We start from the raw sequence: 17,557 nt of genomic DNA on the forward strand, positions 1-17,557 counted from the left end.
ACCTTCATGGCCTCTCTGCAAAGGGGGTAAGACCTGGTCCCTCCTTGTCTGTTCAAGTACCAGACTACCGACATGTTGTCGGACTGAATGGCAATCGTCCCCTGGGGGAGGTAATCGTGCAGTGCTTGCAACGCTAGAAGCACCGCCCTCATTTCCAGGATACTGATGTGGAGAAGATTCTCGTCGGAGTGCCACATGCCTTGGACCGACCTGTCCAGATAATGTCCCCCCCACCCTGTCTGGGAGGCGTCCGTAGTCAACGTGGCCGAGGGGGATGAGGGAATGAAGGGTCGCCCCTGACTCAGGTTGGAGGAAAGAAGCCACCAGCGAAGATCCTGTTTGCACGTCTCTGTGATCAATATGTGGTGACTGAGGGGGAGGTCTTGATAAGACCACTGGACTGAGAGGAGCCACTGGAGTATCCTCATATGCAACCTTGCCAAGGGAACGAGAAGAATGGTGGCTGACATGGAACCCAACAGCTGCAGGACCATTCTCACTGGAGCGCGACGTCTGAGGAGTAACGCCCGAACCTGAAACTGCAATGTTGCTATCCTTTCCACAGGAAGATAGACTCGCATCTGCCTTGAGTCTATTTCTGCACCAATGAACAGAATACGCTGTGATGGCAGCAATATGGATTTTGTCCAATTGAAGGTGATTCCTAAGGAGCTGCCTAGGGAGATAGTGGCTGCTAGAGTTTTTAAGAGTAGATGCCTTGCGGTGGCAGTTAGGAGCCAGTCGTCTAGGTACGGAAACACCTGGAATCCTAGACTTCTCAGGTGAGCAGTCACCACTGCCAAACATTTGGTGAACACCCTGGGGGCTGTGGTGAGACCAAAGGGCAGTGCATGGAACTGGAAATGACTGTCTCCTAGGCTGAAGCGCAAGTGTCTCCTCGACGCCTGATCTACCATAATGTGATAGTAGGCGTCTTTGAGATCTATGGAGCACATCCAAACACCCTTCTCCAGAAGCGGGAGAATGGTTTGCAAGGTGACCATCCGGAATTTGGACTTTTTCACTGTTCGGTTTAACCTGCTGAGATCCAAAATGGGCCTCAAGTCCCCGGTTTTTTTTGGTACCAAAAAGAATCTCGAGTAAGTCCCTGATCCGGGCTGATCTGCGGGGACAGGTTGGATGACTCCTTTTTGAAGCAGCTTTGAAATTTCGATGGCTGCCATATCCCATTGACTGGGTGGCGGGTCCGGGATTCTTTGGGATGGTGGGGGGGTGAGAGAAGGGAATGGTGTAACCTCCGGCGATGATTCGGAGCACCCATTGGTCCTGAGTGATACTTTCCCAGGCCTTTAGGTGCCTCGAAAAATGACCCCCGACTGGCTCCGGAGCTGCACAGTCGGGCACTCCTTCAGGGATGCCGGAAGGAGGAGGAGCCACGAAAGGACTCGCGGTCTCCAGTGTTGCGGGGGCCTCCGCCGCCTCTGGGACGGTGTCTCCCTGAAAAATTTCCCCTTCCTCTGCCTCTAGAAGGGGAATCGCTCTGCTGCAATGAGTAAGGCTTTTGGGACTTACGGAACCACATTTTCCCTCCTCTTCGGGCCTTGGGATAAGGTCTGAATGGAGTGGAAAACTGGGCCCCTACGGCAGTTAAAGTCTTACCCTCCTGCTCGCAGCAAGTCAAAGTGTCCTTTACCTTGGGTCCAAAAAGGGAGGACCCATCGAAGGGGGCATCGGCAAAGGAAGACTTAAAGGCCTCCGCAAAGTGACACAGGTGTAGCCAGGCTTGTCTCCGTTGAGCAACACCTGTGCCCGCCGCTCTGCTCGCTCCGACTGCATACGAAATGAGCCTCATGGACGAGTTGGATAGGGAGGATAGGGTAGCCAACTGGGAGTTAACCATCTGGGTTAACTGCTCAGGTAAGTTACCAGAGAGGGTATCCGAAAGCTCCTTGACCAGATCCCTCTGCAGTCTTGTAAAATGCGTCAGGTAGTTCAGAGACCTTAATGTAAAGGTTGCTGAAGCAAGGGTGCGCTTCCCGTACCGCTCCATGCTCCTAGACTCCATCCTAGGAGGATGGACGGACGTTGAAGCCTCTGCCACATCTTGTTGGGTAGCAGATGCCACCACAAAGGCATCTACAGCCACGCCTTTGGTAAGAAAATCCTTATCAGGGGGTGCCGAAAGGAATTTATTGGGGTGAGCTGGCACCGGTTCCACAGAGTCCGGATGTTCCCACGCCCTTCGAGAGATCAAATCTAGGAGCTCATCGAAGGGCGGAGACACCCAGGAGGCGGAGGGCTGAGCCCCGAAGGCCTTGAGGAACACCGACTCCTCAGCAGAAGGGGGTTTGGACTGCCAGTCGCCTCGTTGCTTAAGGATTTCCAAGATGTCCGCAAAGGATACATAATCCTAGGACAACTGGGGGACCCTTCCGCATCATCGAGGTCGGTATCCGAGGTGAGAGACTCATCAGGGGAGTCGAAGTGCTTCCTCTTGCACTGTTTCTTCCTCGGGGGTTCCTCCGAAGACGCTTCGGAGGGACATCCAAGAAGAAGGGAACCCCCTATGGGGGTAACCTCAGGCCCCAGGGCTCCGCTGTCGTGAGACAGGGGGATTGCAAAGGAACTAGTCTCCGTGCCAAGGGAAGGTGGTGGTGAGATGGTAGAAGTGGCCAGAGAGGATTTGGCCAAGGCACTCCTCATGGCCTTGAAGGCGGGACCCCCAGAGTCCTGGGAAGGTTCAACCCCCAAGGCCATAACAGCAGTCAGAACTCCCACCGCCGACGCACCGAGAATGAGGCTCAGAACCGAAAGAAAAGGTCCCAAAGCATCCCCCCCTGGGCCGACAGACGAGGTCTGCGTACCGAACACCGACCCGAAGGGTGGGGTTGGAGTTAGGGTCGGAACCGACCCGACAACTTCCACCGGCTCCCCCAACACCGACTCCAACGGCACCAAAGCTGTTGGAGGAGGAACCGAGATGGCAGGGAGGGAAATCGGCTCCGGAGCCGACTGGGCTGGAGCCGAGACCAACTTTTGAAAGACCGGAGACTGAAAGAGCCTTTGAAGCACCCTGTCTACATCCGAATCGGACAACCTCGACGACCGAGAAGAGACCGACCGGGTCCGAGTCGACTTCTCTGCCGGCTCCGAAAGACTGGGGGACCGGCTCCGAATGGTTTCGAGAAGTATCGGCGCCGAGGGAGATTCCACCACTACTGCAATTTCCCTCGGAGCCGATGTGGACTTTGGCACAGAAGGGGAAGAGTCTGAGCGGGTAACATTCATCGGCTCCGAAGGCAGTGGAGCCGATGGAGGTGACTCGCCTCTCGACGCCCGAGCTCTCGGCTCTGAAACGAGTCGAGGCTGGAGACATCGAGGCAGACCGTTCCGCCCTCGGCTCCGAAGTCCGTGGAGCCGACGGAGAAGCCTGCCTTGACTTTTTTGCTGCCGGATCCGACGGGCTGGTCGGAGCCGAAGATTTTTTCTTCCTCGACGGGGAAGAAGAAGAAGATAAGGCTTCTTCAAAGGAAGGGGTAATAAGCCCTTTCAAAATCAACTTATTTTTCCTCTCTTGGAGCACGCGAGAGGAAAAAGCGTGGCAAACGCTACAGGATTCCTGCAGGTGCTTAGGCCCCAAACAGTATACACATAACAAATGGTCGTCCGTAATGGACATTTTATAACTGCATTTCGAACATTTCTTAAATCCTGATGGCCTGTGTTCTTTAGACATGGCTATCTACTTCAATTAAACTGTAAAGAGAAAAAGTTCAAAGAAAAATAACACGTAGACTAGGGCAAGGTCCCTCTAAGTCAAACGGGATCACTTACCACCGAGAAAAAAAATACAACTTATCACAAAAAGTTCAAAAACTGCACAAACACACAAAGAGTAGCTGTTAACAGCTCTAACTAAGGCGCGTGGGCTAGGCAAAGGCCCCTCTAACTTAAACGGGATTAAAACACAATTTCACCACAAACTTTGAAAAAAATCAGTCACACAACAATAAGTAGCTGTTAAAACAGCTTTTGGGTAAGTTTAGTGAAAATTCTGACAGAAAAAATAATCACTAAGAGGCACTTAGCTCAGCCAAGTCCAAGACCACGTCTATGCTGTAGAAGCGGCAAACGAGATCTGTGGAAGCAGTAGTGGGGCATCCTGGGATATGAGGTGGCTCAGCCAATAAGAGACTTCGTTCTATAGTATAGCGTGCCGAGTCGAAGCCGAGGATCGGCTCCGAACCCATCTGTACAGAATGTAGGCGAGATAGGATCACATTACATCTGGGGCATTACACACACACACACACACACACACACACACACACACCCTTCACTTATGTGCTGTATGTCCCAGACGAATGAAGCGACCTGAAGCAGCAATCCAGCCAGCGACCACACACTCTTCACCTACCTGCTCTATGTCCCAGACGAACGAAGCGACCTGAAGCAGTAATCCCACTGCCTGCGAAACGGAGAAATCCGGCCAGCGACCTGAAGCAGCAATCCAGCCAGTGACCAAAACACCTACCTCCTGAATGAAGCCAAGCCTGCACAATGAATGTCCCGCGAGAGCAGCTCACCTCTCTCAGTGCTCACTCCTCATTGGGTCTGCCTGCAGCCGAAGCAGTCCGGACCTCCTCTTCTGTGCGGTCATCACCGCACTGATTCCTGGGTGCATTTGCAGCAATGATTGCTGGGTACCTGTCTGTCTCTATTCGGACTGCTGATAAAGGCAGTCTGAGGTCTTGAGTTGGGACTCATGCTTTTTTTTTTCTGTATTTGTTTTTTAGTTTTAAAGATTTTTTTGTGTTTTCTAGGTGGGAGGGCTTCAGTCCGGCAGTCCGATAGCATGAGCCGCCCCTGCTGGGATGAAGAAATTTCCTTCAACTGTCACTTGGTACCTTGATGAATGATTTTCAGAACACATTTATCTGAAACCTTCCGTTGCCAAAGAGAAAAGTGGAGATTCAGACTTTCTGGAAGAAAAATGTGTTTACCAGGTTGAGGGGTGGCTGGCAAGGTCCCTTAAATAGTCATACTGACTTGTGGGCTGTCCCTGGTTTTGGGAGGTTCCAGTAATATTTTTAGAACCCCTTGCCATTTCTTCTTGATGTTTCACCTGCATTTTGTTGACACTATTTATTCTGCTAAATCTGGTTGAGGGGTTAGAGAATCCCTTAGGAAATATGGAGAAAGAGGTCTGAAAAATCTGAGAACCCCCTTACAATTTCTTCTTAATTGTCTGTTTACCTGTATTTTGTTAAGCTAAAACTGGATGAGGGTTAGAGAATCCCTTAGAAAATTTAGAGGACAAAAGAAAAATCTTAGACTCCCTGTATCAACTTACCGTTTTCATCACATGTTTTGATCACCTCTGCAGCAGAGCAGACAAAACTTAAATCTCATTTTTAACGTTATTTGGGAGATTCTGAGAAGGCAGCCAGCTAAACCTCCTCCAAAGAGTACCAGTGGTCATAGCACTGGAAGAAGTATCAACTGAGTCATACACGTACTCTGTAAACAATAGGAAGTGACCTATGCAACAGAAGTAGCTAAATTGTTTAAAGCAAATTTTTCTTCACAAGAAGAAATTGCAGAAAAATATCTCATACTTTTACAATTAGTAAGAACAAACTTTAACATATGGGCATGACAATTCAAAATTCTGAAAATCAAAGTTGCAGAACCATATACGTTTTCCCATACTGATCAATAATCTTCCCATCCTTATCAATATTAAGTGACAGTAGGATTAATTAGAGCAAGAGCTGCTGAATTAAGATTAAGAAGCATGTACAAAAACTTAAAAAGGCTGAGGAACTTTATACATCCTTTCTGCCTTCTTTTGAGCAGCTGGCTATCAGGAAAATTACAAGCAGTAACACAGACATCCTCCAAAGATGATAAAACTGGTGGATTTGGTGATGTTTCTTGGAAATTCCTTCTGTAACAGCTCACAGTATTTTCAGAGGGACTGAGAAGCCTCAGTGTTCTCCCTCTGAAAACACTGGTACATTCTGGAAATAGTCTCAGAGAAAGAGAAACCCCACAGGGAGAATCAGAAATGAGCTCTCCTCTGAGCCTGAATCAGAAATCTGAATAGAAAACTCTGTATCTGCCCTTTCATCTTCCTATCTAGATTCAGGATCTTAAATCTCTCAGGAAAAGAGGTATCCCTCTTTCTTTTACCAGAAACCACCTCATAAGAAGGCTCAATATACTGAATTAATCCCTTATCCAGACCCAGTAAATGACTCCTGTCTAAGGATTTTTGAGAAGGAATAGATACATGTTTAGTTTTCCATTTCTTTATTACATGAAAAATGGAACCAGCAGTGTTATTAATGGCAGCAGCTTCCCCAGGGATGGGTGTAAACTTCTGACAAAACAGGGAAGCCTACCCTGTTCCATCTCTTAGGACCGACAAGAGTGGCTCTCCCTTACCCACTGAGGGGACTCCAACAGCTGCAGAGGATGTGGCTAACCATCCGTTCAATAGTGGCTGCAGATGCTACACCAGAGGGATCCGAGATAAAAGATGAGTGGTCATCTGAGATGTGAGATTAACATAACTAATGGCTGCAGAAGAGCCACCCAGCTACAGCTGAGGCAAATATTTAGCCTGTCATGGTGGCAAAGGCTGCTTGCTTAACTTTTGTTTTTGTGGTTGGAAGAAGAATCAACCATGGGACTGACAGTTTGTTCCATGGTGAAGCCAAAAATGTTGCCTTGTTCCCAGGGAAAACAAGCAGCAAAATCCTTTAAAACTTAAAAAGTCTTTTTCAAATACAAACACAGTAGAAAGCAACTTGAAACACTTTGCCAGCCCCCAAGGGTAAAAATAAATATAATTTCTCCACAGAAGAAAATGGCTTTCAGTTGCTTTAAACAACTTGCAAACTGACAGGAAAAAAGACCACTCTCTTTTAAAAGTACAATACAGTCTCATGACAGTCCATTAAAACATAAACTCCTAGATTTAAAATAACATTCCAGAAGAGCAGTGTGTTATTCAACAAATTTTTTTTTAATGGAAGATGTGAAGTTGTTCTATCTTGCCATTCATTCCTACAGATGGGTTTGGAGCTGATCCTCGACTCCAAGTTGGCCTACTACAAAGCTTGAGGTCTTCAGATAGCTTGAGGCAAAGTCCATATCCCATGATGCACCTAGAGTTATCTCAGATCTAGTTTGCCGCTGCAATAGATTGGAGGTTCTCGCTAGCTCGGGCCAGTAAAAACTTTTTTTCTTCAAATATATTATAATATTGATAAATATTCTTTGATATTTATCTTTAGCTACTTAGAATTGCTTATTGTGTAGTTTCCCTTCCCTTCCCTTGGTGTGCCTTTTTCTCTATTAGTAATTAGCTCTTTTGGCCTCTTTTTATTTAGGCCTTGTTGAATCTTTAATAGTGCTTAGATTGTATTGTGTGCTTAGTATAGTGACTTTTCTGTCACAGTTTGGTATTTAGCCTTCAGAATTTTTAATTTTGTGCTTAGAATAGTGACCTTTCTGTCACAGTTTGGTATATTTAGTCTTTAGAAATTTGAATAGTGACTTTTCTGTCACAGCTTTAATATATTACTATTTAGAGTTTTGAACAGTGACTTTCTGTCACAGCTTTGATAGAGTTTAGATAAATAGTTTAGTGTGTGTGTGTGTGTGTGTGTGTGTGTGTGTGTGTGTGTGTGTGTGTGTGTGTGTGTGTGTGTGTGTGTGTGTGTGTGTGTGTGTGTGTCTGTGTGTGTGTGTGTGCTGTTTACTATTTTAGCCCATAGTTTTTAAAGGGCTCATTTGATATTTCTTGTTTGATATTTCTTGTTTGGGTGTGTCTAGTTTTTACAGCACTCTACTGATATTGTGTGTTACAGTATGGCTGACCAAGACAAAGACAAACACCCTCAATCAGGGTTTAAGAAATGTCCTAAATGTGGGCAGAAAATGACTGTCACTGACAGTCATGTGAATTGTGTTTATTGTTTGGGAGCATTGCATCTCCAGGAAAGCTGCTCTATCTGTCATTCTTTCTCTTTTAGGGTTCTCCAGGAGAGAAAGAGAAAGTTAATCGGCAGAGGTTTACTTAAACCTTCCTTTCAAGAAGCTTTGAGCGACCAGGACGGGTCCAGCAAATCCTCAAAGTCTTCTAAGACTTCTACTTCTGAGGTAAAGAAATAAAAAAAAAATCTTCAATGTCGGTTCCACAGACCTCGGAGCCGACCGTCTTGTCCTTTCGGAGCCGGACCCCAGTTTTGCAACCGGTATCCAAAGTGCCTAAGTTCCCACTCCTGCAATCTGTACTATGTTCTATCCACTCATCTCGGTCTTCGATTAGCTTTTCTCATTTGGATGTGGATCGTGTGGTGCCAAAGCTTTTACAGGCACCGGCCTTTGCTAAATTCTTATCAGCTCTGACCCAAACGGCTTCGGAAGCGAAGACCCTTTTACTATCTACTACTCTTCCTCCTCTGAGCCATATCGGTCCTTCAGAGCCGGAGGAGTCAGACTTGATGATCGTTGAGCCTTCAGAGCCGACGCCTACTCCAGTGTCTTTGGCTCCGTTTACTCTGACGTCCTCAGCTCCATTCGAGGAATCTAGGAGCTGACACTCTCTGGTCGGGTCCGGGGAGGATAGTCGGACCGACTTGTTGGTTCCGGCTCTGCCTCTCGGGGCTTCGCCTCAGACGAGCTCAGCTCCTACCTCTGGCTCGGAGCCCACTGTCCCGGTGCTGGGGGTATCGAAGGATTCCTCGGATCCGTCGGTCCCTTCTCATCAGAGCAGAGGTGCCTTCGAAGCCACGAGGAGAGTTATGTCTCCTAAGACATCTTCGACTTCAGGTCCGGCTACCTCCTCCCCAAAAGCACCTGTGTCTGCCTGCTTCTGCTACACAGACCCTTGCCAAGCGTAGAGACCCAGAACCTCAGGAAGCCCCATTGGGTGGCCCCTGCTCTTCCAAGACCTCACCAAAAGCCCACACTGATGAGGTCTCCAGGAAGAGAATCTGTAAGAGGAAGCATTTAGACTCCCCAAAGGAGTCCCTCACATCCAATACCGACTTGGATGAATCAGAAGGGTCCCCATGGTCCCCCTCTGAGTATATCTCATTTGCTGAGATATTAAAATCCTTAGGCAGAGGGGTGACTGGCAGTCCACCAACCCTACTGAAGATGAGTTGGTTCTCCTGAAGGCTTTCGCGTCTCCGCCCTCCACCTCTTGGGTGTCTCTGCCCTTCGATGAGCTTATGCAGCTGGTCTCAAGAAGAGCATGTGAGTCTCCGGACAACATGGAGCCTGTTCGCAGGAGGCCTAATAAATTTATTTCTGCCCCCCAGGAGAAATCTTTTCTTAGTAAGGGTGTGCCAGTTGATGCCATGGTGGTGGTGGCAGCCACCAAAAATGAAATTTCAGAAACTTCCTCTTCTATCCATCCACCTAACAGAGATTCTAGGATCATTGATAGATATGGGAAGCGCACTTACAGTTCAGCGACGTTTGCACTGTGTTCGCTCAACTATCTAACCCATTTTACTAGACTGCAAAGAGATCTCCTAAAAGAGCTCGGAGATACTCTTCAGGGTACAGTAGTTGCAGGAGCTTCAGATAAAGTTGCCTCCTAGCTTGCTACCCTCAAATCCATAGTAAACTCATCAATGTGCCTCATTTCATATGCAACTAATGGAGCAAGCAGGGCAGCGGGTACAGGAATTGCTCTTAGGAGACACTACTAGATGTGCTTGTGTTCCTTCACAGAGCCTTTTAAGTCATCCTTTGTAAATAACCCTTTTGATGGCTCATACTTTTTCGGGCCCAAAGTTAAGGAAACTTTGAGCAGGTGTGAGCAGGAAGGTAAGACTCTGTCTGCCGTTGGAGTCCGTTTTTCCACCCCTACAAGACCCTACCCCAAGGGTCAAAGGAGAGGAAAGATGTGGTTCTGCAAAGCCCAAGGAGCCTTTCAGGACACACATGGTGAAACCCCCTCCAGGGGCAGAGGAGGGGGCAATAATGGAAGACACCACCTTCACAGCAGAGGGGGCCCGCAAAACCAGGGTGACAGAGATCAGTTCTTTGAGAAGCCCTACCAGTGCTTCCTGAAAGGAGGCCTGACTGTCCTACTCTGGAGGCAGTTGGGGATCACTTATCTTTGTATACAGACGCCTGGCTTAAAATAACAAATGACAACTGGGTACAAAGTATCATTTCCAGAGGATATTTCATTCCTTTTGCTACACACCCTCCACTGACAAGAAAAATCCCGGACGTTCCACGCAGTTACAGGGAACAGGCAACAATAGAGGTCCGATCATTGCTACCAAAAAGAGTCATCCAACCAGTCCCAGCAGACCAGATAGGATCTGGAACTTACTCAAGATTCTTTTTAGTTCCAACAAACACAGGGGACTGGAGACCTATACTGGACCTCAGCAGAGTAAACAGATCTGTCAAGAAAGAGAAGTTTTGGATGGTCACACTTCAGTTGATACTTCCCTTTTTAGGGAAAGACAATTAGATGTGCTCGATAGATCTTCAGGATGCGTACTACCACATAAAAATGGCCAGACCATCCAGGGATCATCTGCGCTTCTGGCTGGGACACAATCATTACCAGTTTCGAGCCCTACCCTTTGGTCTCCTACAGCCCCCAGAGTGTTCAGCAAATGCATGGCAGTGGTCACGGCTCACCTGAGACGTTTAGGATTCCAGGTGTTTCCATACCTAGATGATTGGCTCCTCACCGTCACCACCAGGCATCAACTCATACAAGCCAGGGACACCACTCTTTCACTCTGCAGTCAGCTGGGCATTACAAAAAACTCAGGAAAATCTGCCTTGTTGCCATCACAACATACCATTTTTATCGGAATAGAATTGGCCGCCACCACCACCACCACTCTGACACTTCCAGCAGAAAGAGTCTTACTACTCCATCAGCAGGTCTGCAATATCATATCCAAAAACAAGGCTCTGACCCAAACAGGGCATCAGAAGTACTAAAATTGTTAGGCATGATGGCAGCTGCAATACTAGACATACCATTAGGTCGCATGCACATGCGGATTCTGCAATGGCTGTTGTCCACTCAATGGTCTTACCAAGAGCTCCCAATGTCTCACCTTATAATGATCACAAACACATGCAAAAAGGATCTCCAGTGGTGGTTGACCTCTCTTCATGTCACGATAGATCTTCCTTTTGTTCTACCCCCACCAGCGGCCGCAGTGACTATGGATGCTTCCCTGATAGGGTGGTGGTGGGGGCATTTTCAGGGAAGAAAATCCCAAGGCACATGGACCGATCAAGAGACACATCTTGATATCAATGTCCTAGAAATGAGAGCAGTACTTTTAGCGTTGTAGTACTTCCAGGACTCTCTACCTCTGGGTACAATTGTGATTCAGACAGACAACATGTCAGTGGTCTGGTTCTTGGACAAACAAGGAGGAACCAGGTCCTACCCCCTTTGTCGTGAGGCCCTAAGAGTATGGCAGTGGGCTATATCCACCCAGCGCTTTCTGTTAGCAACACACATCCCAGGAAATCCAACGTGATAGCAGACAAGCTGAGCAGAGCAATTTTGCTGCCTCAAGAAAGAAATAGCGGACAAGATATTCTGCAGGTGGGGCCAGCCTTGCTGCGACCTTTTCGCCAACCACATGAACACAAAATGAAGAAGCTACTTTGCCCTGATTCACCCTCCAGGAGAAGCCCCAAGGGACGCACTCATACACAATTGGCCTCCGGGTCTCCTCTATGCATTCCCACCAATCCCATTGATACCCAAAGTACTACAGAAAGCAAAAGCCCTGGGAAGGACCATCATTCTAATAGCCCCTCATTGGCCTTGTCAGATTTGGTTCCCCTTCCTTTGACTTCATCAATTGGAGGACCCCTGAATTCTGGACCCAGTTCCAGATCTTCTCACGCACTCGTCGGAGGAACTTCATCCCTCTCTTCCCTGAAGCTGACAGCTTGGCTGCTCCAATTCCCATCGTAGCCAGGTTCCATAACCTTTCTAATGAGATGAAGCAAATTCTAATATTCTCTCATAAATATGAGGAAGCTATACCTTAGCAAATGGAAAAAAAATTCTATATGGGCCTCTCAAAACAACATTGATCCCTGCCTAGCCCCTATGGCCTCTATACTAGAATTCCTGATCATGATTTTCAGCAAAGGAACTGCAGCAGCAACAGTTCATGTTCAACTTGCTGCTATCTCTAATTTTCCCCTTGGATTTGAAGGATTGAACATAATGTCACACAAACTATCTAAAGCCTTTCTCAAAGGGACCTTTCATCTTAAACCACCTGTGAAATCTCCATATACCCCATGGAATCTAAATTTTATGCTTTCTCACATTATTCTCCCTCCATTTGAACCAGCTGACTATCTTTTTGGTAGCTATCACTTCTGTCCGGAGAGTGTCAGAGCTTCAAGTCTTGTCCATTAAACCTCATTTAATTTTCTATGCTGACAAGAGTCTCACTACGAACTGATCCCTCCTTTTTGCCTAAAGTTTATACTGAAGCTAACCTTAACCAAATTATTGATTTGCCAGTATTCTTCCCCAATCACTCCAACAACTTTGAATATATGCTGCACAAACTTGATGTTCATAGACAGCTCAGATTTTACTTGGACAGAACAAAAGACTTTAGGAAATCTGAACAGCTTTTCGTTTCCTTTTCAGATTCCAGAAAAGGTATGCCAGTGGCCAAAACAACTCTGTCTAAGTGGTTATCTGATTGTATCACATTTGCTTATTCAGCTGCTAACATGCCCTTACAACAAAAAAATAAGGCTCATTCTACCAGAGCAGTGTCTACATCCTCTGCCTTTTCTGCCAGACTTCCTATAGATAACATTTGTGCAGCAGCCACTTGGTCAAGACCTCATACCTTTACCACTCATTACAAAGTTGACAGGGCCTCCAGGGACAGGGCCTCTTTTGGGTCTACTATCCTGAAAAACATACTCCCTTAACCACCCGAGATAGATGGTGCTTGAGATGCTACCCATCTGTAAGAATGAATGGCAAGATAGAACAACTTCACATAAAGAAGTTATGTACTTACCATAACATTCCATGTGAATTGTTCATCTCGCCTTCATTCTTACTTCCCACCCTCCTATCCCCTCCAAGGTATTTCAAAGACCGAGATGTTGGATTCTTCCAGGTTGCGCAACCCTTCTTAATTTTCTCTTATAGAGTGATAGAATGACACATGGTATTATTATATGCAGCAAACAAGATATGAGGTAACTCTAGGTGCATCATGGGATAGGGACTTGGCCTCGAGCTATTTGAAGACCTCGGGCTTTGTAGTAGGCCAATTATTAGCCGAGGATCGGCTCCGAACCCATCTGTAAGAATGAAGGCGAGATGAACAACTCACATGGAATGTTATGGTAAGTACATAACTTCTTTTTTTTTCTCCAAAGGGAACTTATTTGCCCAAGAAAGGAACAGCACAAGCCAACCATCGATCCTTGAAAGCCTCAGAAGAGTGTACTCTTTGACGGCAGTAAAACTCTGAAGGGCTTGCTTGATACTGAAACCTGTTTATTAGTTAGCTCAGTTCACGCTGGCTGATAATTTGGACATATGAAAGGTACCCTGAAGCTTTGGAAGCTGGTCGTCTGTTGTATCTCATGAAGAATACAACCCATATAGCTAAGGCTACTACAGCAGTGATCAGTACGACGGACATTGCTCTCTTCTCTTTGGCTTCAGGGGCAATAGAAATTTGCCAGTACCCCTTGCAAATCAAGGCCTCTCTATGAGCTCATCAGTTTAGGAACTGGTTGTGTCAGACTAGGATATGTCATTCAGTTTCTGAAAATTATTACGGAATCTAATGTGTATTAGGGACCAAGACAACCAGGCTGTTCCAATCACTTTGTAACTTTCCAACAACACCCATTTTAAGCAACTTTTCCACTTCTTCACTTACTACTTTTCTTTGGGATTCTGGTACTTTAAAATGTTTTTTGTCTACCTTCTACCTAGCATAGTTTCACTATGACACTGAATTAAATCCATTTTAACAGGTACCTGAGGAAATAAAATCTCTTCATTTATAAATAGGAATGATTTTACTTTCTAGGCTCTTAACGTTTTGAGTATTTGAACAGGAGGGGAGAGAATTTCCTGGCACTGTACTGCTGGTCTCAGATCTCAGACTGACTACAGATGCTTCAGTTTCCCCTCACCATTTTAACACATTTATGTGACATATCAACTCAGGTCTTTCCTTTGCATTTTTTGTGTAGTTCATATTGTTTATTTTCTCTCTCACCTCAACGGGCCACTGACCTCTTGCTAGGAATTTATTTTCAGCAGGTAACACTAACACTGAGCACTTTGTCTCATGTTTTAAACTGAGATTAGTATTCTAGTTCTACAGCCTTTGGCACATTATTTCTTGTGCCCTTTATGCAATCTTTTCACTACTGACATAATTTTCCACGTACCTTGCAGCTCTGCGAAGTATGTTATTACACTTTCAAATGGGTTTTTCTCTTCCACCTAAATCTACTTTGCTATGTTCAGCAAACCTCTGGGATTTCTCTTATAACTCAAATAAGGCAAATTCTGTTGACGCAATGTGCACCACACATATCAAATTCAAAGCAGTTAAGTAACTGATCTCATTTCTTAACCATCTTGTCCTGTGGCCTTCTTTAGCACAAACTTCAGGAAATGCATTAAAGCAATCTACTAACATTAATTTGGGGGTGCTACACTGAAGCTATCAACTATTTCACATTAAAACACTGGCAAAGTTATCCTGGTCATAAATGGAGCTCCATGGTCTGTATCCGTGATTATTTCTTTGAGCATTGGCTTAGCATTGTTTTTTTTTCACAATGGCAGTGCTTCAGGAAAATGGGTAGCATAGTTAATCATCACAAGAATGTATTTCTAGCCTTGACAAAAAACAAGCAAAACACTGAAGCTCTGCCATCATTCAAAAAGTATCTCAAGAAACATTTGCAAACTGATTCTAAATGCACCTACATTGAGACACTGGCTAAAAGCTTGCAGCTTATCAAAGCATGTTGAATTGAACTTATTACTCCTAAATATATATGTTTTAATTAAAGAAATTCTGACACCTTTTAAATGCTCTGTTGTAACACTTTAATCTAAAAACTATTACTGTTACTATTTTACTTTGACATTAAATTACTGTAATTTACTTCTGTATCATATATTTATGTATTTTAAATATGTTTAGAGATTGATGTAGATCTCATCCTGATTGGAGAAATACTAGTTTATCTAGTCTGCATTTTATGTTTTTTAACATTCTACCTCCCCTCCATCTCTACCTTCCTTTGTACCGTTTTCCCCACATCCTAAGCTGTCTCTAATGACATTATGGATTCCTCCTCCATCACCTTTTCTAGTTGTCCATATCATGAATCAGTAGTTAAAAGAAGTTAAAGTAGTTGGAACTTCTGAATGTAACATTATGTGCTCATAAGGCAGTACAAGGGCCAAGCTACCCTACCAAGAAACAATGAACATCCTGCTGTTTTACTGAGATCTTCTGCTGCATATGGAAAATTAGACTAACTGTGGAGAGAAATATTATCTTTAGGTACTTTGTGGACATCCAAAGCCATGACCAAGACAACAGTACACTCTAATGCACATCAGCCTATTGCTGCATATTTACAACTGCAAATCATGGCAGTGTGAAGGCTTTCACATAACTAAGAGGGGGAGGGTAAGGCAGAAATCAGACTAGCAAGAGAGTGCAGTTCCAGAGAAGTATGTGTCAGTATGACACATCATGTACCTCAGAAAAGTTCAGAGGTCAAAGTCACAGTTCCAGCATCTGACCCCCACATCTGGTTTAGCTAAGCATTTACAATGAATTGTCAGCTTTCAAAATCCAAAGTCCGGTAGCTGGATCTGACTGTTCCTTCAGTCTTATAAGGCTAGGCTACTGATCACCTTAGTGAAATGGCTGTGATGAGCAGCAGAAATCATGCTTATGAAACGCAGATTGTACAAAGTCTGCTTACTGGAGCACAACCTTTGATTGTGTGCTGTCTTATTACACATTAAAATATCACATAAGAAATATTTTATTCAGCTGCTGCTGTCATCTTGGTATACTGGCGTTTACTTAGTCCAAGCCACTGCATTTTGTTGTAAGGAAGTGTTACTTGGAGAAGAGGGAACATATATTAGTTTCATATTTTTTTCTTAGTTTTCCCTTTTCTCTGAAGTTTATGCATACTTGGAAGAAATATCTTCAGTGATCAGGCTGTGGGAACTCTACCTCCACCTCAAGGTTGTAGCTCCCTGAAAAATTACAGTTTTTTTTTTACTTTTCTGCTGTTTTGTACTTCAGTAATAATGCAGTCTTCTGCAGGTCTGATATGATGGATGTAATGTTAAAGAAATGTTGTGTTTAATAGCAAATCTCCACTTACACAGTTATTGTTCTCATAAATAGTGGTTCTACTGAATGCTCAGTTTACTGTTTTTTTTCCCATTTTGTTTTATTTTTAATATACACTGCAAACTGTCATACAATACCACTACAAAATGATGCCAGTACATGGTATGCATCATGCTACTGCACTGCGAGTAAACATTTGATATCAACAATTTATTCTAGTCGCACTTGGATTACTTATGCTGTGGCAACTACAGATACTGCCCACCCACTGGCATCAAGTAGGCTTACAACCAAATTTCTATTTTGTCAAGTTATTGACACCAAACATAATGTCTAGAATAGCAAATGTACAGAGCATTTCCCTGTTTTATTTTTTTTTTTTTGTGGAACTTACCTCTTTGCTGTCATGACAATCCACTACATAGTCATTTTTAATCACTATATATCTATCTTTCCATTTCTTAAGTTCTTCAGCAAAATGTAATAACTCTGTTTCATACAAAACGTTCCCAGATTCTTCAGCATTCTACAAGAAAAAAATAAATATTAGCTTCACTCTGCCAGCTTTTACATACTTAGTTTACTTATGCATACATATTTAGTTGGATTTCAGATGTTTGCTTTTTAAGACAGCATTCTTATTTCCATATGTGGCATATCAATACATACAACAAAAACTGGACACATAAACCAAGAGATATGAAGTGCTAAGTAACCAATCAGAAACAAGATTACACTGATGTCCAATAAAAGATAACTGGGAATTAACATGCTCTGGTTGCATTATTATTATTGTTGTTGTTATTATTACAGTTAACAATCAGGACATGGTTAATAAGGATATTAAGAATAGATAAGCAAACCCTGGACATTTGTCACTGATTCATATTTATTACAATGTATACTATCTACAGATTAATTTCTATAGCTGTATAACCTTGTATCACAAATATGATACATTTTAATCTATTACTTGAGCATAAACATAGCTAAACCAGTGAATGCCCTGAGAAAGGACAAACCTACTTGATGCTGATCCTGCAAAAAAATTAATAAATAGTATAATGATATTTAAAATTAATCAGTGGTTGGGTTAAAAATCTGGTAGTTAAGTGCAGTTTTTTTATCTTTTATAGTCACTGTCACAAGGTATGGCCCGTCGTAGTCACTGA

At 44.4% G+C, this 17,557-nt stretch overlaps 1 protein-coding gene across 1 annotated transcript in view; it reads right to left on the reverse strand.

The window, feature by feature from the left end:
- NIBAN1 (niban apoptosis regulator 1) overlaps positions 1 to 17,557 on the reverse strand; it is a 2,689,070-nt gene that overhangs the window by 1,481,791 nt on the left and 1,189,722 nt on the right. The window contains exon 3 of the mRNA XM_044085307.1: positions 16,780 to 16,911. Within this exon, the coding sequence (XP_043941242.1) occupies positions 16,780 to 16,911 (132 nt within the window). The remainder of the gene's footprint in view (positions 1 to 16,779; positions 16,912 to 17,557) is intronic.

Source organism: Protopterus annectens, chromosome 10.part0 (assembly GCF_019279795.1).
Source record: "Protopterus annectens isolate FY-2018-M chromosome 10.part0, PAN1.0, whole genome shotgun sequence".
Taxonomy (NCBI): Eukaryota; Metazoa; Chordata; order Ceratodontiformes; family Protopteridae; genus Protopterus; species Protopterus annectens.